The sequence below is a fragment of the Neoarius graeffei genome, chromosome 26 (assembly GCF_027579695.1).
Source record: "Neoarius graeffei isolate fNeoGra1 chromosome 26, fNeoGra1.pri, whole genome shotgun sequence".
NCBI classification, from domain to species: domain Eukaryota; kingdom Metazoa; phylum Chordata; class Actinopteri; order Siluriformes; family Ariidae; genus Neoarius; species Neoarius graeffei.
Window position 1 is genome coordinate 34,472,567 of NC_083594.1, and position 24,391 is coordinate 34,496,957.

General features: G+C 42.3%; 1 protein-coding gene across 2 annotated transcripts in view; it reads right to left on the reverse strand.

Moving 5' to 3' along the window:
- ptpdc1a (protein tyrosine phosphatase domain containing 1a) overlaps positions 1-24,391 on the reverse strand; it is a 121,465-nt gene that overhangs the window by 57,368 nt on the left and 39,706 nt on the right. Inside the window, exons 2-7 of one of the 2 annotated variants that reach the window (XM_060909912.1) lie at positions 4,609-4,713; positions 4,375-4,491; positions 2,326-2,506; positions 2,027-2,107; positions 1,829-1,947; positions 1,141-1,278 (exon numbers count right to left, since the gene is read on the reverse strand). In XM_060909912.1, coding sequence (XP_060765895.1) covers positions 1,141-1,278; positions 1,829-1,947; positions 2,027-2,107; positions 2,326-2,506; positions 4,375-4,491; positions 4,609-4,633 — 661 coding nt within the window. In that variant the 5' untranslated portion in view covers positions 4,634-4,713. The remainder of the gene's footprint in view (positions 1-1,140; positions 1,279-1,828; positions 1,948-2,026; positions 2,108-2,325; positions 2,507-4,374; positions 4,492-4,608; positions 4,714-24,391) is intronic. The other variant, XM_060909913.1, reaches the window with a different exon arrangement.

Consider the following 24,391-nt stretch of genomic DNA (forward strand, 5'->3'; position numbering starts at 1 on the left):
GCGTTAACCAGGATAGTAATGTTAAAATGTCGTTACACTGGGCCTGCTACAAGCAGAGATGTTAATTGGCAGCAAGGTTCAGGATTAGTTAGGCTTTTTTTAATATAAAATAGCCTGCCTTGCTTTGCAATATCTTAAAACAGTTAGCCTGTTTAGAAAAAACAAACAAACAAACAAACAAAAACAAACCAACCCGTATATTCTCAGTAGGTCTGCAGCTGAATGCAGGGATTCTTTAGAGATTGATCAAATTAATCGTAACAAATAGAACAGTAGAGAAATTACATTCCTGAATGTATCTTTCTGGCATATCACTACAGTGATATGGCCGCTCTGACAGCTTCAGCCATTAAAGTCTCCAGGGAAGAATTACAGTAGTGGTTTCCCGTTGCCGTCTACTAGATTATTATAGGAGGTTTTCATCTCTCAATCACACACACACACACACACTTATGGACAATTCAGAGTAGCCAGTTAACCTAACCGTACATCTTTGGACTGTGGGGGAAACCAGAGCACCCAGAGGAAACCCACACAGACACAGGGAGAACATACAAACTCCACACAGAAAGGCCCCCGTCGGCCACTAGGCTCAAACCCAGAACCTTCTTGCTGTGAGGCGACAGTGCTGACCAACTGCACCACCGTGCCACCCCTGAATGTATGCATTGTGTAAAACTTGCAGAGACAAATCACTTAAAATGCCTTTGTTAGAATTATTAGTCAACTCTGATAATGTCACTTAAGTGTGTGTGTAGTTCTATATAGTACTAATAATACTATAATGAAGTATTGTATTAAACTGGTTAACTAAAGTTTCAGATTTACTTACTTTATTTTACAAACGTAATCTACCTTGCATAGTTACCCAGTATGGCTAATTTTGCATGATAGATTCTTTGCCTATAGTGATGTATACAAAATTGCCCTTGATGCATGAAAAATTGCCCATGAAAACCCTTGGCACCCTGCCCTCTTGGAAAGCTAGCTGAATACTGATTAATGTGTAAATGCATGTTACTACTAGATCTCTCATTATGACAAATCAGCAGAAATACTACAAATGCACACTTCTGTTGCATAAAATATAATAAATGCATTCTGTTACTACATGTATGCAAGCACAGGTGAATGCCTAACCTGTTCTTCCAAGCCCGGCATGACAGTGAATGGCCATCTTCCCCTCCTGCACAGCAAAAGACATGACCTTCACCATGTCTAGGATCGTTGTAAGGGAGGCTACCCCGTAGTCTTTCCACCCAAAGTTGTAGAAATAGACTAAAAAGGTACATGTCAAAAGTGCACACGTCAACAAATCAGACACAACTCTTTTGTTCTTGACTAAAATAAAACTGAATGATAAATGCATGAATGATGTTAACATTTCAAATAAAACATGTTGCCCATATCATGTAAACAAACAAAAACAATGCTGTTTTCCTCCATTAATGTGAGGACAACCCATTTGCACAGTTTGAGTGGCATTTTGAGCATGTAATTACATGCTGAAGCCTGTGGAACCTTTTCCCTAATGTACTTTCCTAGTTGCTGGCTAGAAGAAATGAATCTCTCAGGAGAGCTTGTTAGGAGTTGCCAATCCTCTACTCTCTCTAGGTTCATAAACATGGCATCACATGTTATTACACACACACACACACACACACACACACACACACACACACACAAAAATGAACTCCTTCCAGTATCTAACTCTTTGAACAACCTGGATCACTGAAATAATGTTAGTCAGAAACCATTAGTTCTTTAGACAGATAAACTATGCTGAGGAGGATAAGTTTGAATCAATTAAGTTGCATGTGTGACTCACTCCCTGCCTCCATGAAGACCTCTGGGCGATACGTGAACCCACTCTCTGGCTCTAGGGGGTAGCCACAGCTGGCATGCTCACCTGGGCGCTGCAGGTTAATTATGGTCTTTAGTCCGCATCTAGAAAGACCCAAGTGTAAACACAACGTCTCCTGGGTGTTACCTACTTATTAGCATGAGCAAGCAGAGCGTAACCTACCCCAAGAACTGGGTGATGATGTTGTATTTTTCAATAATCTCAGTGGAAGGCCTTGCCATGGCTAATAAGTTGTCTGTGATCCTGATGTAAACAGAATAGAGGAGACCACAGTAAATAAAGATCAGAAATTGCTCCAGAATACCTCTTTTCTTATCTTACTAGCAGATTCTTCTCAGGCTTTCTGAGATCAGATTGTCTAAGTGTCTGCTACTCTATCAGCTAGTTCATCCCTCCACAATTCATTCATGATATTTAATAATGTTTGCTTTGCTTTCCAATAAAGATGAGAAATATCATACCAAGAGGAGTAAAGTCCCTTGATAGCCTGTTCTTCATCACTCCAGCGAGATGGGTTTTCATACTTGCAAGCTCGTCCTCCACATGCCATGGAGCACTGCATGTGGCCTGGGATTACATGTCTCAAGGTCTCGCCCACCTTGGTGTACTTTGCTGTGGGGACCCTGACACTGGGTCTGAAATCTGAAACCAGAGCCTTTTTAACATGAATAGTATGTTCTATGCGAACAGTCATCTACATCTTAATGTACAAGCAACGTTAAAACATTTAAATACAGTACTACATGAAAAAGACCAACGACTGACTGTTGTCCACTAGCACAGACTAATGACAGAACACTCGAACCACAGAACAGATGCAAATGCCTCACTGCCTGTGGACAACAGAAAACTCGACCATTCCAAGAATATAATTGTCTTCTAGGAGGTTCTTCAGACATGGTAAGAAAGAAATGCAAACTTCGGAAAACAGCATTACATTTGCATCTATTCAATCCTGCCTGCTCTTCAGCCATGCTGACTGCTGCCACAACCTTCAGAGGACGGCTATGCTACACCTCTGCCTCCTTTCGGACTTTCTGCATGTTTTTTTTCACTATGAAGAATGACAAAAGAGCACAAAAGAAGGAACAGAACTGCCATAATTACACTCGAGGTAGTCTCTATGGTGACCAGTGTCCAAGTCAGTGGGAGATGTAGCAGAGGTTTTGCTATGATCACATCTCAGGTAGAGAGCAGATTGCTTGATGTGTTGGAAAGACATATGACTCATTTTCCCCAAGGATTACATTATGCAGAGATGCAGTGATCACAGAAATGAATCCACAATTACTTTGCTCTTAATGTATTCCATCTGAACTATAAAAGCAAGCATTTTAACTAAACATGAAGTGCTTCTTGAGAAAGAAATTGGCCCACCTCAGACATCAATCATCTGAAAATAATGAAATGCTTTAGGCCTTATGTCAGACAATAAATACAACTTTTATTGCCAAATAAGTGATGTGCAGATACTACACAAAACTACTGAAACAGTGTTTCAGTATTACATTCAATCAATAGTCATGAAATTTCATGCTGGCTATCCCAAAATACAGAGAGCAACAACAGTTTGTGTGCAAACTCCTGAATGGGAACAGACCAATTTTAGTTTTTCAATAATTTACTTAATTTCATCTCATCTCATTATCTCTAGCCGCTTTATCCTTCTACAGGGTCGCAGGCAAGCTGGAGCCTATCCCAGCTGACTACGGGCGAAAGGCGGGGTACACCCTGGACAAGTCGCCAGGTCATCACAGGGCTGACACATAGACACAGACAACCATTCACACCTACGGTCAATTTAGAGTCACCAGTTAACCTAACCTGCATGTCTTTGGACTGTGGGGGAAACCGGAGCACCCGGAGGAAACCCACGCGGACACGGGGAGAACATGCAAACTCCGCACAGAAAGGCCCTCGCCGGCCCCGGGGCTCATTTACTTAATTTAAAAAAGTTAATGCAGAAATTGTTTTAATTATGCTTAATGTTTAACATAGATTTAAAAATTTGCTTTGACATGTGTCCTCAGTAGCCAGACACACTAACAGTTACTAGAATATTACTGTTGGTAAAACAAAACCACAGCAATCCATATAATCTCAGTTATTTCATTTACACAGAAGGAGATGCTTGTTACTAAAAACTAAGTTAGTTAAATGGCAAAGCTGCATTGCAGAACCTTGATATGTTCAGATAAATATTAGGAGGAAAATATGTATCATAAATAAGACGTATTAAAAAGAGGTAAATAATGGGCCACCATGTTTCAAACCAACAAAATGATATACTTTTTCTTTTAGCACTGTGCTAAACAGGACTTGTTTACTCTTGGACCAGACATTCATTTTCACAACAATACACAGTCTAGCCTACATGGTAACATTAATCCCATAAGGCTCAACACTGTAATGTAGTTGCTTTAGTGTGTTAAGCCAGAAGATGAAAATATAACTCACTCTCGCTCTGTGTGTGTGTGTGTGTGTGTGTGTGTGTGTGTGGGGTGGCCTACCTGGCTCCATGTCACTGGTGTGATCTGCACTATTGCCTGCACTGCTGCTGCTGTTGTTGTTGGAATTGGAGTAGGACACGTCACTCAGCAGACTGACACCTGCTGCCATGGCAGAGCCTGTAAGAAGGTGGAGGCAAATGTGGCATCAAAAGGCTGAGAACAAAACCCAGGATGGCAAATAGAGCAAACAACGTAGAGAGCATATAATCATACAGTTGCCCCAGGCAATGTGACCTTTGGGGGAAGAGAAGGCGGTCATATCTCACATGCTGGAGCCAGTGGACCCATGGGGCTGGAAGCCACTCCTCTCCATATGGTTGGGAGGAGACTGATTTTACACTACGCAATAACAGAAATGGGTCTAGGATTACACCTTTGTTCCTTATTAATCTACTCCATAGCATGCTAAAGCAAAGACATCAAATGTGTAAGACAAGGCCTGAAATATGAGTAGCTACTTGAAAAGGAATCATCTCAAAAATATGCTTGACTGTATATTTTTAATTTGAAGATATTTAGCAAATCATAAGTCATGTAGTGCTTTTAACAACAATGAAAGGTTTACAGAAACCTGGGTAAAAGAGGCACGAAACAAATTCCCTAAGGTGTGTGGTGAAATCTGACATTCGATTACATGTGCTGATGCAGCAGCTACACATTTGGAATTGCTCACATCCTCTCCTGTGTACCTTTCATACATCTGGAATACTGAAAGCTCTGTCCATTAGGGGGCAGGTCAAACTCGAATCCTTTTAACCGGTTTTAACCAATTCCTCCCAGAAGGCAGGAACTGAGGCAGCTATGATCAAGTGTTATTGTCATTTAACCAGTCTTCCCATGAAAATGGCTGCAGTGCATACAATATTTGGCGTGTTTCTCTGTGTTGCTTATGTTCCTGTCCTTTATGTATCGTTTGCACTATACATAAAAGTCACCATTAAATTTTTTTTTAACTTTTTTTTTTTTTTTAAACTTAAAAGAACTCATCACTGTCTGGTCCTCCTACAATACACTGTATTAATTTTCCTTCTCTAACATGACTATTAAATCTGGTAATTAACTAATCTGGGTGTTTTTGACCAGGGAAATCACCCAGTTGGAATCAAACTTCAGCACTGGTGTTCAGCAGCTCAGCTTTTCGAATCTTTGTACAATTAACCTTCTGTACTTAGAGAGATGAAAAACTCCTGCATGTTTTTTACTCTAAAATCACACATATAATAATATGAATGACAAGTAGATATCATCTACTTATTATGGGTTGGAAAAACAATGTGAAGCTGATTTTGCCATTATTTTTGCACCTTTGCACCTGAAATCATATTTAGTTTCCAATTTGTGAGCTTCAGCAACCTGTGTGAACAAGTATTTTGATTTACAGAAAAATGCAACCACCATTAATTATTGAGCTCATGACCAAAATGAATTAATAAAGCGGTGTGTGTGTGTGTGTGTGTGTGTGTGTGTGTGTGTGTGTGTGTGTGTGTGCGCGTGAGAGAGAGATATTTTATCATCAAGCACAAAACTAATCGATAAATCGCAGATTCCAGATCCTGGAAAAAAGGTAGCCTTGCCTCAGGGCTAATTTTGCATGATGTCACGCGTGGAACCCCGATTATCTGGGTCATTTCGGTTCATCAGACTCCGTGCTTGTTTACTCACTGAAATTGGATATTGTTGCTGGAATCTTACAAAAATAACGATGTAAAACCACTGCGTTGTGTTTGGATGTTCAAATCCATATACAACAGGACACTCAGTTCACGAATTTCCAAGAAATGACACTAATCTAAATCGACAGTGGGTGAGGTTTGTGCAAACGAAGTGGGCAGATTTCGTGTCACCTACTAATAATAAATTTGATTCATCAAGTATTCATCACCAGAACGACTACATGGGAATTACTGGAGCAAAAAGAAACCCATTTATTTAATAAAGGACATTTGATCTGACATTTGGACAGTTCGTCAATTCCCGTTATCACTCTCTCACACACAGCACCAGACGCAGGATTATGAGCAACATTTACACGCTTGTGATATCCGATCTAAATCATATGTGATGCACTTCAACAGGAAGAAAAATGAGTGCGCAATCATCAATTATTAACTGAAACATTAAATGTTCTCAGATTGCAATATTGCAAGACTTGATTTGTTTTTAGTTTTGTTCAGGAAAACATGATGAAAAGGTAACCACCACGTTCTGCACATCTCTCTATCCATCTACAACCTCGATTCCAAAAAAGTTGGGACAAAGTACAAATTATAAATAAAAACAGAATGCAATAATTTACAAATCTCAAACTGATTGTATTCACAATAGAACATAGACAACATATCAAATGTTGAAAGTGAGACATTTTGAAATTTCATGCCAAATATTGGCTCATTTGAAATTTCATGACAGCAACACATCTCAAAAAAGTTGGGACAGGGGCAATAAGAGGCTGGAAAAGTTAAAAAGATACAAAAAAGGAACAGCTAGAGGACCAAATTGCAACTCATTAGGTCAATTGGCAATAGGTCATTAACATGACTGGGTATAAAAAGAGCATCTTGGAGTGGCAGCGGCTCTCAGAAGTAAAGATGGGAAGAGGATCACCAATCCCCGTAATTCTGCGCCGACAAATAGTGGAGCAATATCAGAAAGGAGTTTGACAGTGTAAAATTGCAAAGAGTTTGAACATATCATCATCTACAGTGCATAATATCAAAAGATTCAGAGAATCTGGAAGAATCTCTGTGCGTAAGGGTCAAGGCCGGAAAACCATACTGGGTGCCCATGATCTTCGGGCCCTTAGACGGCACTGCATCACATACAGGCACGCTTCTGTATTGGAAATCACAAAATGGGCTCAGGAATAGTTCCAGAGAACATTATCTGTGAACACAATTCACCGTGCCATCCGCCATTGCCAGCTAAAACTCCTATAGTTCAAAGAAGCCGTATCTAAACATGATCCAGAAGCGCAGACGTCTTCTCTGGGCCAAGGCTCATTTAAAATGGACTGTGGCAAAGTGGAAAACTGTTCTGTGGTCAGACGAATCAAAATTTGAAGTTCTTTATGGAAATCAGGGACACCGTGTCATTCGGACTAGAGGAGAAGGACGACCCAAGTTGTCATCAGCGCTCAGTTCAGAAGCCTGCATCTCTGATGGTATGGGGTTGCATTAGTGCGTGTGGCATGGGCAGCTTACACATCTGGAAAGACACCATCAATGCTGAAAGGTATATCCAGGTTCTAGAGTAACATATGCTCCCGTCCAGACGATATCCCTTTCAGGGAAGACCTTGCATTTTCCAACGTGACAATGCCAAACCACATACTGCATCAATTACAGCATCATGGCTGCGTAGAAGAAGGGTCTGGGTACTGAACTGGCCAGCCTGCAGTCCAGATCTTTCACCTATAGAAAAGATTTGACGCATCATAAAACGGAAGATACAACAAAAAAGACCCAAGACAGTTGAGCAACTAGAATCCTACATTAGACAAGAGTGGGTTAGCATTCCTATCCCTAAACTTGAGCAACTTGTCTCCTCAGTCCCCAGACGTTTACAGACTGTTGTAAAGAGAAAAGGGGATGTCTCAGAGTGGTAAACATGGCCTTGTCCCAACTTTGAGATGTGTTGTCATGAAATTTAAAAATCACCTAATTTTCTCTTTAAATTATACATTTTCTCAGTTTAAACATTTGATATGTCATCTATGTTCTATTCTGAATAAAATATGCTATTTTGAAACTTCCACATCATTGCATTCCGTTTTTATTTACAATTTGTACTTTGTCCCAACTTTTTTGGAATCAGGGTTGTATTTATCTCCCCATCTCACACGTTCTACAGAGGAAGACTGTCGTGAACTGAGTGAACTGGCAGTTTCTCGTCTTGGGGGCTCAAAAAGATAAACATTTACTCTGGAATATCCTTGATAGTCACCTGCCCCCTCATCCGACATACAAGAATCCCAATCACTATCAGAATTCTCTCCAAAACGTGATTCCATATCGAGACTGGTCTAACCACTGCTGCGCACGTGAACGGAATTGATACCTGGATATGACATCACGCATCCCTTCGGGATCTTCCGGATCAGTCTCAACAGATTCCGTGAAAATGGGCTGATCTTACTGATTTTCCACTGTCACGGTGCAGGCACTTATGGACATATGCGCAGAAGAGGAGCGTAGCGCAAACAGTGAACAAGCCAAAACGTGAGACGAGAATCAGAGTCAAGGGACTAGCGATGGTCGGGTGAATGGCAAACAAGGCAAACGAGAGAAGACAAAAGAGTAAACGTGAAAGAGGGAAGCAAAAGGCCAGAAAAATGAGGATCAGAAGAAACAAGGCTTGGTATGAACTAAGGATAGCAGAACAGTACTTCGCAATGAAGTGGTGTGAGAGTGAGGTTTAAATAGGCAGAGGGACTAATTAGAGTGATGAGTGACAGGAGACAGAGGGCACTGCGAGTTCTGGGAAGTGTAGTTCAAGGAGTCCATGTTTGTAGTATGGACAATATCAGCAGGTTTACTGACATCCATCAATTTATGGCCTTTTGGATCAGCTATGGTTTGAAAACACATGGTCAAATCAACATAATGATTATTGCTTTGTACAAAGAAAAAAAGTGTGGTTTAGGGGCATTACATTCATTCACTTTAAGTGAGCTTGTGTTAAATCTATGAAATCCTGCATCTCAGTTGCCAACCACAGACTTTCACATTATGAAAAAGGAGTTCCATAAAAGCTCATTCTATACAAAATCCCAAGGTGACCACCAGTGGCCTGCCATAAGCATGACCTTTTATCAAATCCACAGCTTTGGATTTTACCACTTGAGAAATAAAGCCAAGTGTAAGCTACCATTTCTTTAGGTAACATATGTTGTAAAAGTGAGCAGCATGCTTAGGGTCAAGTTATTTTAGGTTCAAGAAATATGAGGACATTCATGTGATATGCTGTGTTTAATTCATAAAGTAAAATGAACAAAGGAAGCAGGGAAGCAATTCAAGCCTCATTTACACTGTAATGTACACTTCTCTGAATGTGACTGAAATTGCACCACAGGAGGCTCTGCAATCCTCAGATATGTTCCAGATTAAATATTCTACCATATTCGATTCATATTAGCACAATTCTTCAAGAAGATTTCTGAAACAGGGCATTTTTAAAATATCAAAACACCATGCAAAAATAATTGTCAGTAATCAACTTAATACATCAACAAAGTAACTTTTTTTTTGTTGTTGTTGATATAATGTGATACAACAGTGGTCATTATGGTCCAATTCTTTACCTCAACTAACTTATTAAAAGGAGCATGTATGAAGATGTAGGGACAAGTGTTTGCAATCTGCATCACAAATCTCCAGTCCCATGCACTTATTGTGACATTGGTTTATTTTTATTTCCTGGTCCTCTCTCTGCCCCTTTGTTTAATCATTCCAATTGTTTCCACCTGTTTCCTGTTTAGCTCTCTAATTACTTTGTCTAATAATATCCTCTTGTTTCTGTGTCTGTTTGCAAAGTTTTGTTTCATGTCCATGTGCATTACCAAGCCTTCTTTTCACAATTTTCTTTTCCCTTTCCAACCTCCTTAGCTTCAATCAGACTTCCTGGTTTGACTTGTTGCCTGTTTCTCCAGTGTCCGATTATGGATTATCCTTTTTGTGATGCTGCTTGCAGGTTTCTTGACCTCTGCAGCGAACCATGATGATTATTTTTTCCTTGCCCTTAATAAAAGCCGCAATGTCTATTCGCACTTGCATCCTGCCCAAGAATGCAGCAAGTCGACATGTACAGTGCAAGACCTTTTACGCTGCAGAGCCTAAGCCCAGTAAGCCATCACTTTGCTAGCCATCCTACTCAAGGCTGGTGCTGAAACAGCTCCAGTCATGCATGGTGTCAGCACCATAGCCTCTCCAACCCTTCATGAGCTCAGGACCAGAGCATCTACAGCTCTGTACCCAGGCTCTACCAAGGATGGTGCTCTGCACCCAAGCTTTGCTTTGATCATTTTGCATCCTGGCTTTGCAGATGTCATGTTCTATCCACCTCCTAGCTTCGCAGACATCATGTTCTCTCTGCCTCCTGGCTTTGCAGACATCATGCTCTCTTCCACTATCCTGGCTTCACACACGTGCTCTCGGCCTCTGGCTTCTCCAACGGTGGGACTTTTTCAATGTTAAGGATGTTTCCTTGGTAGGACGAGTCCTTCAGAGGCAAGGCAAGATTCCTTCTTAACACTCCGAGAACAAATAATGGAACAATCTAGTGAGTGTGCAGGTGTGCGTCGTCTTCTGTTGAATTATTGGCAGCTTGCAATCTTGGTACATTAACAACATCTTCAGGACCAAGGTGTGAATACTTTTGGGAATATGAAAGAAATAAACAAAATTAAATTGGAAGACCAGTCAGTCAGTCTTATAAATAAGAAAACAGCATTAGTCATGAATTGTGTCCCAGGTGCTAATCTCAGCAGGCTATTTAATGTCAATCCACATTTTGCCACTTTAACTACACCCTCCATTCCCTGCATTCCTAAAGTGCATTTCCCCACAGTAAAAATGTGCCCCAGACTGATGTTTTCCTATTAATGTTAGGCCACAATTCAGGCTTATGTGCCCTATAAGCAGTCCTATTGGTGTACTTCATTGAAAAGGTCCTGCCTTGCCCAACCCCAATTCCCAAAAAAGTTGGGATGCTGGGTAAAACAAATAAGTGTTGCCAGGGAAAATAAACCTCATCCAGTAGCACTTATGATGAATATGAAGGAAGAAATTGCAAAAAAATGATTGACCTTTTTGGTGACCTTGACCTTGTGTGTGTAAACATACTTGGCCAATAAACATGGTTCTGATTCTCTGCTGCTCTCAGCCAATCAGAACACACCATACTGCTCTCAGCCAAACAAAACACACCATACTGCATGATTGTTACACTCTTGCATTACGATGACATAGTGGCTACCGCCTCTATATGAAGCAGTAGCCACAAAATCCTTGACCTTAACCGGATGACCCCCAAAATGTTGGAGCTTCTATTTGAGACCGACGCCCATCTATCCTGAAAGTTTCATGAAGATTGGTCCAGCCATTTTCCTGTAACATCGTTAACGAACAAAACAAACCCCACCGAAAACAATACCTTGCCCCCTGGTGAACTCTGTCCTGGGCAAGGTAATAACAGAATGCAATGATTTGCAATTCATCCATCCATCCATCCATCCCCGCCTATTTGGTGCAGGGTCGTAGGCACGCTGGAGCCCATCCCAGCTTACAATGGGGGAGAGGCAGGGTACACCCTGGACAAGTCACCAGGTCATCACAGGGCTGACACAAACAACCATTCACACTCTGTCAACTTAGAGCCACCAATTAGCCTAACCTGCATGTCTTTGGACTATAGGGGAAACCAGAGCACCCGGAGGAAACCCACGCAGACACGGGGAGAACATGCAAACCCCACACAAAGGCCCCCACCAGCCACTGGGCTTGAACCCAGAACCTTTTTGCTGTGAGGCGACAGTGCTAACACTGTGCCACCTTAAATCATGGAAACCCTATATTTCATTGGAGAAAAAAGGAAAAAAAAAAAAAGTACAAAAGACAGTATATCAAACAGTGAAACTGAGAAAGTTTGTTTTTGAATTTGATACCAGCAAAATGTTGCAAAATAATTGGGACAAGGGCATGTTTACCACTGTGTTGCATCAACTCTTCTTTTAACAACACACTGTAAATGTTTGGGAAATCAGATCAATTGCTGTAGTTTTGAAAGTGAAATATTTTGCCAATCTTGCATAATATACAGTATCAGTTGCTCAACAGTTCAGGGTCTCCTTTATCATATTTTGTGCTTCATAACGTGATAAACATTTTCAGTAGGAGACTGGTCTGGACTGCAGGCAGGCCAGTTTAACACCCAGACTCTTTTACTACAGAACCATGCAGTTGTAATACATGCAGAATTCAGTTTGCATTGTCTTGCTGAAATAAGCAAGGCCTTCCCTAAAAAAAGATGTCATCTGGAGAGGAGCATGCTGCTCCATAACCTGTATATATCATTGAGCATTAATGGTGCCTTCCCAGATATGCAAGTGTAACAACTCTGACTTTGGGAAACAGAAGAACTGGGAGCAGGCTTCAGAACAAGTGTGTTCTTTTTAACACTTTTCAGTGACTGATAATGGAACATAAAACCCCACACACAAAACGGGGTGTTACAGCTCTCTCTCTCTCGCTCTCTCTCCCTCATTTCTGTCTGGAAGACACACACAGACAAGTTAATAGACAGCCAGTAATTAGACACAGGTGCCCCTCATCATGTTACCTTCTGGTTCAACCTGACTCCTTGCCGTTCACAGCCAACATTCAACCACACCCCTGCTGCCATATACCCCCACCGCCCAACTTAGCCTGGGGAGCCGTCTGGCCTGCAGCTGATTCCCCCCGGGCAGGAAAGGTAATCCGCCACCACCATCTGTGCCCCCGGCCTGTGGACCACCTTGAATTTAAAGAGCTGAAGGGCCAGATACCAACAAGTGATCCGCACATTGGCATCCTTCATGTGGTAGAGCCACTGGAGCAGGGCATGGTCAGAACAGAGGGTGAATCAGCATCCTAGCAGGTGGTACTGGAGAGAGTGATGACCACCCACTTGATGGCCAGACACTCCTTTTCTATAGCACTGTACTTTGAATCTCACATGGAGGGCTTGCGGCTGATGTACAGCACCAGACAGACACTCCTCCCCCTCTACCTCCTGGAACAAAATGGCCCCCAGCCCTCTGTCCGACGCGCCAGTCTATAAAACAAAAGGGAGAGAAAAGTCAGGAGAATGCAACAGCAGGCCCCCACACAAAACTGAGTTTACCTGAGCAAAAGCCCGTTTGTACAGCTCAGTCGCCCCTTTTTAGTGAGGTCAGTCAGCAAGCTGGTGACATCTGAAAAGTTAGGCATGAACCATTTATAATAGCCAGTCAGTCCAAGGAACTGCCTCACCCCCTTTTTGGTCTTAGGTCTTGGGCAGGCCACAGTCATTGCAGTCTTATCAATTTGGGGACATACCTGCCCATGACCTAAGTGGAAGCCCAGATACCATACTTCCACCCAATCAATTGCACACCGTGCTTGCTGTGAGCCCAGCGTGTCTCAGCAACCTCAGGACTGCCCGAAGGTTCTGTAAATGCCACTCTCAATCATTACTATAAACGATTATGTCATCTAAGTAGGCCGCCACATATACATTGTGGGGATGGAGAATTCGGTCAATGAGACACTGAAATGTCACCAGAGCCCCAAACAACCCAAAAGGAAGGGTGACAAATTGGTGTAAACCAAACAGAGTGGAAAAGGCAGTTCTCTCACGGGATAACGGAGTCAAGAGGATCTGCCAATATACCTTTGTTAAATCCAGTGTTGAGTAAACGCAAGCTGCACCTAACTGATCAAGCAGTTCATCAATGCAAGACATCGGATATGCGTCAAATTTAGACACGGTGTTGACTTTCCTATAGTCCAGAAAGAACCAGGCTGACCTGTCTGTGAGCTGCTCCAGTGACACTGTGCGACTCCTCAATTACCCCCATCCTAAGCATAGCCTGGAGTTCGTCCCAAACCACGTTTTTCTTGTGTTCGGGAAGCTAATACAGGTGGCTGCGCACCACCACCCATTTGGGGGGGGGAGGAGTCTCAATGTGGTGTTCTATGAGGTCAGCGCGACCAGGGAGGGGCAAGAACACGTCGCAGAATTCTTCCTGCAACCCAATAACCTGTGTTCTCCAGGCCGGTGAGAAGTGGTCTCCACAGGGGAACGGGGTGTATTGGGCCGCACGTTTAAGATTTACCTCCAGTCCCAGCTCTGCCTTCTCCAGTACTACTGTCGCCAGAGCCACAGGAACCACCTCTCTCCACGATTTCAGGTGACTGAGGTGGTAAATTTGACACATCACCTCTATCTGGACATTTGACCTCATAGTCAACCTCCCCAAATTCACTGTGGGACCTCAAAGGGCCCTTGTCACTTGGCAAGTCATTTTGAACTTGAGGTGGGCAGTAAAATGAGGACTTTACCTGCCGGTGCAAATTCCCTTAACCATGTCCCTCTGTTGTACAGGCAAGATTGATGTTCTTGGGCCTGTAGCAAAGTCTCCTGGGTTACGCGACTCAGTGCATGGAGTTTTGCTCTCAGGTCAAGAACGTATTGAATTTCATTTTTGCTTTGGAGAAAGCCCCTCCTCCCAATTTTTTCTAAATGATGTCTAAGACACCATGGGGCCTGTGCCCATACAGCAATTCAAATGGGGGAAAACCTGATGGAGGCTTGTGGGACCTCATGCACTGGTCACTTCAGGTTGGGGGTACTCCAGCATGCTGGTGGCCGGAAGCTGCCGAGCCATGAACTGGGCTTCTCCCAACAGGAGCGGCAATAGGCGAGCTGCCCACTGCGAGGTTGACCACAAGCTCCCCTCCGCAACACATTCAAACAGCTCAAGGAAGGCTTCAGGGTTGTCTTCTGGCCCCATCTTGACCAGCTGGATAGGCACGCTGGCTGCAGGGATGACCACTGGAGCACCCTCTGACTGGATCCAGCTCCAGATCACCTGCCAATCTTCTGCCTGGGCCTAAAGCAGAGCCCAGAAGCACCACCCCTGGTCTACTGACAACGCATGAGGGCATGCTGCTGGCACTGGAGATCATTGGCGAGCATTTGGCTGAGCTCTCTAACTGGTTTGGACCCCATGGTGGCGTTTGTTCCTCAGTCCTGGGTTTCAGCACCAGTGTAACAACTCCCTGACTTTGGGAAACAGAGGAACAGGGAGCAGGCTTCAGAACAGGGGTGTTCTTTTTATTATTTACGCTTTTCACTGACTAATAATGGAACAAAACACACTACACACACGCAATGGGATGTCACAGCTCTCCCTCTCATTCCTGGCTGTCTGAAAGACAGACACCGGTTAATAGACAGCCAGTAATTGGACACAGGTGCACCTCATCACATATTCCCTACTGGTTCAAACGGACTCCTCGCTGTTCACAGCCGACACTTGACCATGCCCCCACTGCCACAACAATTTACCCATACCATGTGCTCTAATGGCCCCCATACCATCATAGATGCTGGCTTTTGAACTATGTACTGATAACAAGCCAGATGGTCCCCCTCCTCTTTCACCCCAGAGGATGTGGGCAGCATGGTGGTGTAGTGGTTAGCACTGTTGCCTCACAGCAAGAAGGTTCTGGGCTTGAGGCCAGCGGCTGACGGGGGCCTTTCTGTGTGAAGTTTGCATGTTCTCTCCGTGTCTGCGTGGGTTTCCTCCGGGTGCTCTGGTTTCCCCCACAGTTCAAAGACATGCAGTTAAGTTAACATAGGACGGCCTTGGGCTGAAGTACCCAAGAGTGGTGGTGCGTATGTATGCAGTGGCTTTGCTCTCCTGTGATGAACTAAATTTTGTTGTACGTTTGTGCAGTGACAATAAAGGCATTCTATTCTATTTATGTGGTGTACATGATTTCCAAAAAGAATTTCAAACTTTGCTTTGTCTGGCCACAGGATGGTTTTCCACTTCTCAGTCCATCATAAATGAGCTTGGGCCCAGAAATGGTGACAGTGTTTCTGGATATTGATTAACTTGCATTTGTGGCTACAGTGATGGACAGTGTTCACAGACAATGGTTTTTGGAAGCGTTTCTGAGCCCATACAGTGATTTTCACTACAGAATTGTGTCTGTTTTTAATGCAGTGTCACCTGAGGGTCCAAAGATCACAGGCATCCAATATTAGTTTTGAGGCTTGTCCCTTGCATACAGAGATTTCTCCAGAATCTCTGTATCTTTTAATATTATGTACCATAGATGTGATCCCCAAATTCTTTGCAATTTTACATTGAGGAACATTATTCTTAAATTGTTGCACTATTTGCCCACCCAGTCTTAGAGTGGTGAACTCCCCCTCTTTACATCGGGGAGACTCAGCCTCTCGGTGATGCTCTTTTTATACCCAAATGATACTAACCTATTGTATAAAAAATTTTTTAAGATTGTTTGTTTTACATTACACAACTTTTCCAGTCTTTTGTTGCCCCTGTTGCAACATTTTTGAAGTGTGTTGCTGGCACTAAATTTAAAAATGGCCATATATTTTTCAAAAAAAAAAATAGGATTTCTTTTTTCAACATCTGATATGTTGCCTTTGTACAATTTTGAATGAATGAAATATAGGCTTTCTATGATTTGCAAAATACCATTCTTTTTTTTATTTACATTTTACACGGTGTCCTAACTTTTTAGAAACAGGGTTGTACATGCGCATATGATTGTGGGTCATTTAAGAATGACGACGATCTGTATGTGCGTCCATAAAAATTCTTTGAAAGAAGGACTTGGTCCTTGGGAAAATTTACAGGCTCCTTGACAGCGGAACCTTCAGTGGGATTTGATGTAGCATCCTTGAAATGTAGCCTTTAAAGGACACATCTTTGGCACTGACAAACACCACGTGTTTCTTTGGAAGCTGTAACTCAGGCTACATCCACACGACAATAGCAACGAGATGTTATTTAAAAATATATCGCGTCCAAATGGGCAACAATCAGTAAAATATCAGGTCCATATGGCAACGCAACGCTTGCTGAAAACGATGCAATACACATGCCACACCTCTAGGGGCGCTGTAAGCCGGTCCCTTCAGAGACACCAGAACAATAGAAGTAGTAAGGACGCATGCGCATAAACTATTATGCGCGAGACTTCATATTAGCCACAAAGTCAGGAAAATCTGTTTGTAAAATTACATTATAATGACCAAATACAATGAAAAAAGTATTTTTCCAGTCTCACCTGTGAAAGGTAATCCCATGTGATCTCGTTTGGACGGCAAACCTGTTGGTACAGTTAAATGCAGCTAATCTTTATTCTCCGCTTTGACCTCTCCAAAATGGCGGCGAGGATGACGTATGATTCTACGCAGAAGGCGGCGTCTTTAATGGTCCGGAATAAATTGAATGATACACGTTGATGGATTAATTTGTTGTTTCTCACCTGTGAAAGGTAATCCCATATGATCTCGTTTGGACGGTAAACCTGTTGGTACAGTTAAACGCAGCACATGAATCTTTATTCTCCGCTTTGACCTATCCAATATGGCGACGAGGATGACGTACGATTCTACGCGGAAGGCGGCGTCTTTAATGGTCCGGAATAAATTGAATGATACACGTTGATGGATTAATTTCTTCTACGCCCTTTTAGAGGAATGTATTGTAGGACTTAAACCCACATCTGAAGAGGTGAGATTGCTCCTTTTTTTTTTTTCCCTATTTTTGCTGGCGGGATTGACTCTGCCCTAAGGGCAGAGTCTCTCTCTCTCTCTCTCTCTCACTTTGCACCATTACACAATAAATATTCACAGTGAAAATATTTTGTAAGCGTGTTTCATGAACCAAGTTATAGGATTTGTTGACAACTCACATCGAGTTCGTTACACTTCTACCCGGCGTGAAGCACTCACAGTCATGTGGTTGTGACGTCATCGTAAACAAATCCGTTCTACTCATCCAGACGACTTCACAACGGCAACGTTGCCAGATCTTTCCACTCTGGAACCCGTTCTCAAAAAGATTGCGTTTTGGGCACCCAAAACGCCGGTGCCGTGTGGACGCCAGGCCTAAACGATAAGCAACTGTATCGGAGTCACCTGAATCCATTGCCATGTGGACAGGGCCTTAGAGGGGCAGGGCTCTGTCTCAGAGAATGGTGCTTTTAGCCAAGCTCTTATTGGGACATTGGTTTATTTTTCTATTTGGGCCCGTCTCTGCCCCTTTATGTTATTATTCCAATTGTTTCCACCTGTTTCCTGTTTCGTTCCCCAATTACTTTGTCTATTTATGCCCCAAGTATCTTTGCAAAGTTTTACTTCATGTCAGTGTGTATTACCAAGCCTTCTTTTCCTACATTTACTTTCCTGTTTCCAGCTCCCTAGCTTCAATATGACTTCATGGTTTGACCCGTTTCTCCAGTTTATGATTATGGATCATCCTTTGTAATGCTGCCTGCCTGCTTCTTGACCTCTGCTCTGGACTATGATAATTTTTGCCCTTAATAAAAGCTGTGCTATCTATTAGCACTTGCCAACTATCTATACATGTTACACTGACATTTAATAAAATTTTGGTTTTTCAGACTTAAAAAAAAAAAAATGTAGTTACTACAGTGTTTTGTTAAATGTTCTAATAAGTTATAGTTTCACAAAGAAAATAATTTAATACTTGCACTAACATTGCAATGAAAAACAAATGATGTAAGGCTGTAAGTTGATAATTTGATATACAGTACTGGGCAAAAGTCTTAGGCACCCTATTTTTTTCATACAAACTGTTATAGATATCTATTTTATGACATCTACTAGGCCTGTCACGATAAATTTTGTTGTACGATATATTGTCTCAGAAATTATTGCGATAAATGATATTGTTGACGCCTTTTCAAGACAATTTTATGCCACTAGTAAAATAATGATGATCATGCAAATACACCCTTTCAAAGAACAGTAAACTTTTTAAATTAAGTCAACTTCTTCAATTCAACAGTGGAACGTAAAAATATATATAAATACATAACCTAAAGAAATAAAACAAAAACAAACAAAACCACTCAACAAAAACAAATAAAATACAATCTATGGATCTTAAAAATTGCACTTAAGTAAATATTAACTTGGCACAGGATAATAAAGAGACATTCCTTTTCTTCACAGGCAACATTCTGCCAATCCAGTTTCTCAAAGATTAGTACCCAGATAAACAAAAAGTGCAAAGTAACAATGTATTGCCAGCTGTCATTTGAATAAAAGTAACAACAATTAGAATGAGAACATTTCCGCAAGGGCGTAGGTTTGGTATGAATATTGGTGGGGACATAAACCCAATGCCAACCCACAGTGGCACCAACTTCAGGTCAACATTAGAGAGGGTCACAATATTTTGCTCAGTTGTTTTCCACCAAAAGAGTATCCATCATCTCTCAAAAGTCCAGACTTTTAAAATTTGAAGTTCAGAACTATAGTAATTCATGAAGAAGAAGCAGGCGGCATGGCGGTGTAGTGGTTAGCGCTGTCGCCTCACAGTAAGAAGGTCCGGGTTCGAGCCCCGTGGCCGGCGAGGGCCTTTCTGTGCGGAGTTTGCATGCTGTCCGCGTGGGTTTCCTCCGGGTGCTCCGGTTTCCCCCACAATACAAAAGACATGCAGGTTAGGTTAACTGGTGACTCGAAATTGACTGTAGGTGTGAATGGTTGTCTATATGTCAGCCCTGTGATGACCTGGCGGCTTGTCCAGGGTGTACCCCGCCTTTTGCCCGTAATCATTTGGGACAGGCTCCAGCTTGCCTGCGACCCTGTAGAACAGGATAAAGTGGCTAGAGATGAGATGAGAATGTATTGACTGTCGGGAGGGAGTATGTTTTCCCCTCATAAATGGATGTAAAACACATACAGAGCCTTAAACACTGTTACATTAGGCTGGCAGGGGGAGTAGGCTATCTTCTGTGTGATATTAAACTAGCATTCTAAAACTAGTTAAAGCTGATATGTGATCGATCTAATGGTAAAACAGGATGAGGTCTCTAGAACTTTGACACATTGAAAGGTTGCAATTTTACAACCCCGATTCCAAAACAGTTGGGACAAAGAACAAATTGTAAATAAAAACAGAATGCAATGATGTGGAAGTTTCGAAATTCCATATTTTATTCAGAATAGAACATAGATGACATATCAAATGTTTAAACTGAGAAAACGTATCATTTAAAGAGAAAAATTAGGTGATTTTAAATTTCATGACAACACATTTCAAAAAAGTTGGGACAAGGCCATGTTTACCACTGAGAGACATCCCCTTTTCTCTTTACAACAGTCTGTAAACTTCTGGGGACTGAGGAGACAAGTTGCTCAAGTTTAGGGATAGGAATGTTCACCCATTCTTGTCTAATGTAGGATTCTAGTTGCTCAGCTGTCTTAGGTCTTTTTTTGTCGTATCTTCCGTTTTATGATGCGCCAAATGTTTTCTGTGGGTGAAAGATCTGGACTGCAGGCTGGCCAGTTCAGTACCCGGACCCTTCTTCTACGCAGCCATGATGCTGTAATTGATGCAGTATGTGGTTTGGCATTGTCACGTTGGAAAATGCAAGGTGTCTGAAAGAGACGTCGTCTGGATGGGAGCATATGTTGCTCTAGAACCTGGATATACCTTTCAGCATTGATGGTGTCTTTCCAGATGTGTAAGCTACCCATGCCACACGCACAAATGCAACCCCATACCATCAGAGATGCAGGCTGCTGAACTGAGCGCTGATGAGAGGAGAAGGACGACCCAAGTTTAGTCCGAATGACACGGTGTCCCTGATTTCCATAAAGAACTTCAAATTTTGATTTGTCTGACCACAGAACAGTTTTCCACTTTGCCACAGTCCATTTTAAATGAGCCTTGGCCCAGAGAAGACGTCTGCGTTTCTGGATCATGTTTAGATACGGCTTCTTTGAACTATAGAGTTTTAGCGGATGGCACGGTGAATTGTATTCACAGATGTTCTCTGGAAACATTCCTGAGCCAATTTTGTGATTTCCAATACAGAAGCATGCCTGTATGTGATGCAGTGCCGTCTAAGGGCCCGAAGATCATGGGCACCCAGTATGGTTTTCTGGCCTTGACCCCTACGCACAGAGATTCTTCCAGATTCTCTGAATCTTTTGATGATATTATGCACTGTAGATGATATGTTCAAACTCTCTGCAATTTTACACTGTCAAACTCCTGATATTGCTCCACTATTTGTCGGCGCAGAATTAGGGAGATTGGTGATCCTCTTCCCATCTTTACTTCTGAGAGCCACTGCCACTCCAAGATGCCCTTTTTATACCCAGTCATGTTAATGACCTATTGCCAATTGACCTAATGAGTTGCAATTTGGTCCTCCAGCTGTTCCTTTTTTGTACCTTTAACTTTTCCAGCCTCTTATTGCCCCTGTCCCAACTTTGAGATGTGTTGCTGTCATGAAATTTCAAATGAGACAATATTTGGCATGAAATTTCAAAATGTCTCACTTTCAACATTTGATATGTTGTCTATATTCTATTGTGAATACAATATCAGTTTGAGATTTGTAAATTATTGCATTCCATTTTTATTTACAATTTGTACTTTGTCCCAATTTTTTTTGGAATTGGGGTTGTACTTGGCAACAGAATGTATCTGAATTCTGATTGGCTGTTGTTCTATTATTGCCCTTTTGTTGTCTTCTTGAGCCCAGAAGAGGGAGAGGAGGTAGTGACAGGGTTCTACAGAGGAGTTTTTAGCCTACCGCTTTCAAATGAACCCCCTCGAAACCCAATCAGTTCAGCGTATGTATGTACTTGTGACGTTTTCAAAAAGAGAGGCGGGAGTAACCAAACATTTCTGATCAAGAAGGCAGAGGCTGTTATGCTTATTACATGAAAATGTTTTATTTGATTAAAAGGTGTCTGGGCCATGAACAATGTCCACATCACCGTCAGGTTGTTGTTTACATGTGTCATGTTACACGAACTTGGGTCAGGGCACTCTGCAGGTCTTAACTGAAGCACTTCAAATTAAGGGTTAGCGTGCTGCTAAAGTTTGCAGGCATTTCACAATATTAGCCAACATTAGCACAATTTGATGATTTAAGAATGTCTTTGTGACCTTAATGAACACCAGTTGTTGTCTGTATCAAGTCGGATTGTTATTTACATGCCACACAAACTTAGAAAACAGTCAGTCATATTCGTATGTTGTCGTTGTTACACACTGAATACGAACTGTTGTTAACAGATTCATTTTACGAGCTAAACTAACGTTACATTCCTCAAGGACAGTTTGCTAGCTAGCAGCCAGTCACTGCACTGCAACCACATTCACTAATTGACATGGTAGCCAAACTGGCTTGCTGTTTTCATGACCACGCCCCGAGAGCGAATATTCATAAGCAAATGCCTATGGTCTGCACAATGGAGCAACATGTTATCTTTTCTCCATTCAATGGATACCCTGGCTGCATAACTGTTGCATGCTGGGAGGCCCCGCCTCTGACAGAGAGCCACGTGAGACGACAGAAAACAGCACGGCGTTTTATTCAGTCAATGGGTCAAGCTAATACTCTGGCGACTTCCCTATGTTGGTGTACAGTGCGTAAATGTCAAAATCGTGGTTAAAAAAAATAATAATTTACCGAGTTCATTTACCATACGGTAAGTTGGTATATTGAATATCGCTCTCATATTTATGGCTTACTGCTGTTTATAGTATTTTTTAACGTTGAAACATTATTACTTTAAGACATTTTTGGCCTACAGCATTTCTTTACATGTGCCTTTCTTTTTCTCTCCTCCTGTGTAAAGACCACAAACGGAGGCCATCCACATCTGATCTGCTTTAATATCAACAGATCTTCATTTAAGGTACGTGAATCTTTTCATCATGGCACACCTTCTGCCTGTTCAGTGTGCTGAGTGCAGGATGTTTAGTCATTCTTCCTCTGTCACTAGCGATAGCTTTATTAGCTTTATTTGTGATAAGTGCAGATTAGTTAGCTCTCTGATGGAGAAGATTACAGTGCTAGAAGCGCGTGTCCAGGCTTTAGAGCAGGTTAGTGAGTGTGAGAACAGTGTAGTTTCTGTTAGGGAAAGTCTGGACGCCCTAGGTGGAGTTAGCAATCCCCCAACTCCGGCATTAGAGCCCTTACAGCGGGGCGAATGGGTGACGGCTCGGCGGCATAAGCATAGAGCCAAAGCTACCGCTGAGGCTCGCCCACAGGAGCACCACTCCTCTCCGCGTCGTGTCAAACAGGTTTGCTCTCCTTAGTGATGCACCCATTGAGAAACCTGAAAGAGCTCTGGTTATAGGGGACTCCATCATACGGCACGTGAAATTAGCTCAGCCTTTAGGGGCACCAGCAGCTTTAGTCAGGTGTTTACCGGGAGCCAGGGCGCCGGACATAGCAGGTAATCTTAGGGTCCTAGGCAAGCACAGGTTCTCAAAGATGGTTATCCATGCAGGAGCTAATGATATACGCCTTCGTCAGTCTGAGGTTACTAAGAGTAACTTTGTAGAGGTGTTTAAATAAGCGAAGGCGATGTCCGATGCTGTAGTATGCTCTGGCCCCATCCCAATGCGGCGTGGCGATGTAGCTTACAGCAGGTTATGGTCGCTGAACTGCTGGCTGTCCAGGTGGTGCTCTGAAAACAGTGTGGGCTTTATAGATAATTGGGCTAATTTTGAGGGCACTGCTGGCCTGTTAGGGCGGGACAGTATCCATTCCACTCGGGAAGGTGCTGCTCTCATTTCCTGCAGCATAGGTCATAGTCTCAGAACAGGCCTAGTTAATTTCTGACAATCCAGAGCCAAGGCCAGGGAGCAGACGAACAGGCTAAACCGACTGTCTGCTAGCTGCACAGAGTCGTCACTCAGGGCCCACTACATCGAGACTGTGTCTGTTCCCTGAGCTCAACAAAAAGGTAGAAATTTTCAGAGAGTTTGTTCCAATAACCTAATCAATATAAAATTAGATCATACTGACTGTACAGCTGCTGCCAGCATCTTTGATCTAAAGGTGGGGCTATTAAATATTAGATCTCTTACATCTAAAGCGCTAATGGTTAATGAACTCATTACTGATCAGGAGTTTAATGTACTGTGTTTAACAGAAACATGGATTAAGCCAAATTAATATATAGCATTAAATGAAGCGAGTCCTCCTAGATACAGTTATATACACCAGCCTCGTCTAACTGGCAGAGGAGGAGGCGTCGCGGTTATTTATAACGATTATCTAGGTGTAACACAAAAACCTGGTTATAAATTTAATACATTTGAAGTTCTTCATACTCATATAATGTATGTAGCCTCGAAAAATAAGTCTACCCAGTCAATTCTGTTACTTATTATTTACAGGCCCCCGGGGCCATATTCTGAGTTTCTTTCTGAATTTGCAGATTTTATCTCAGA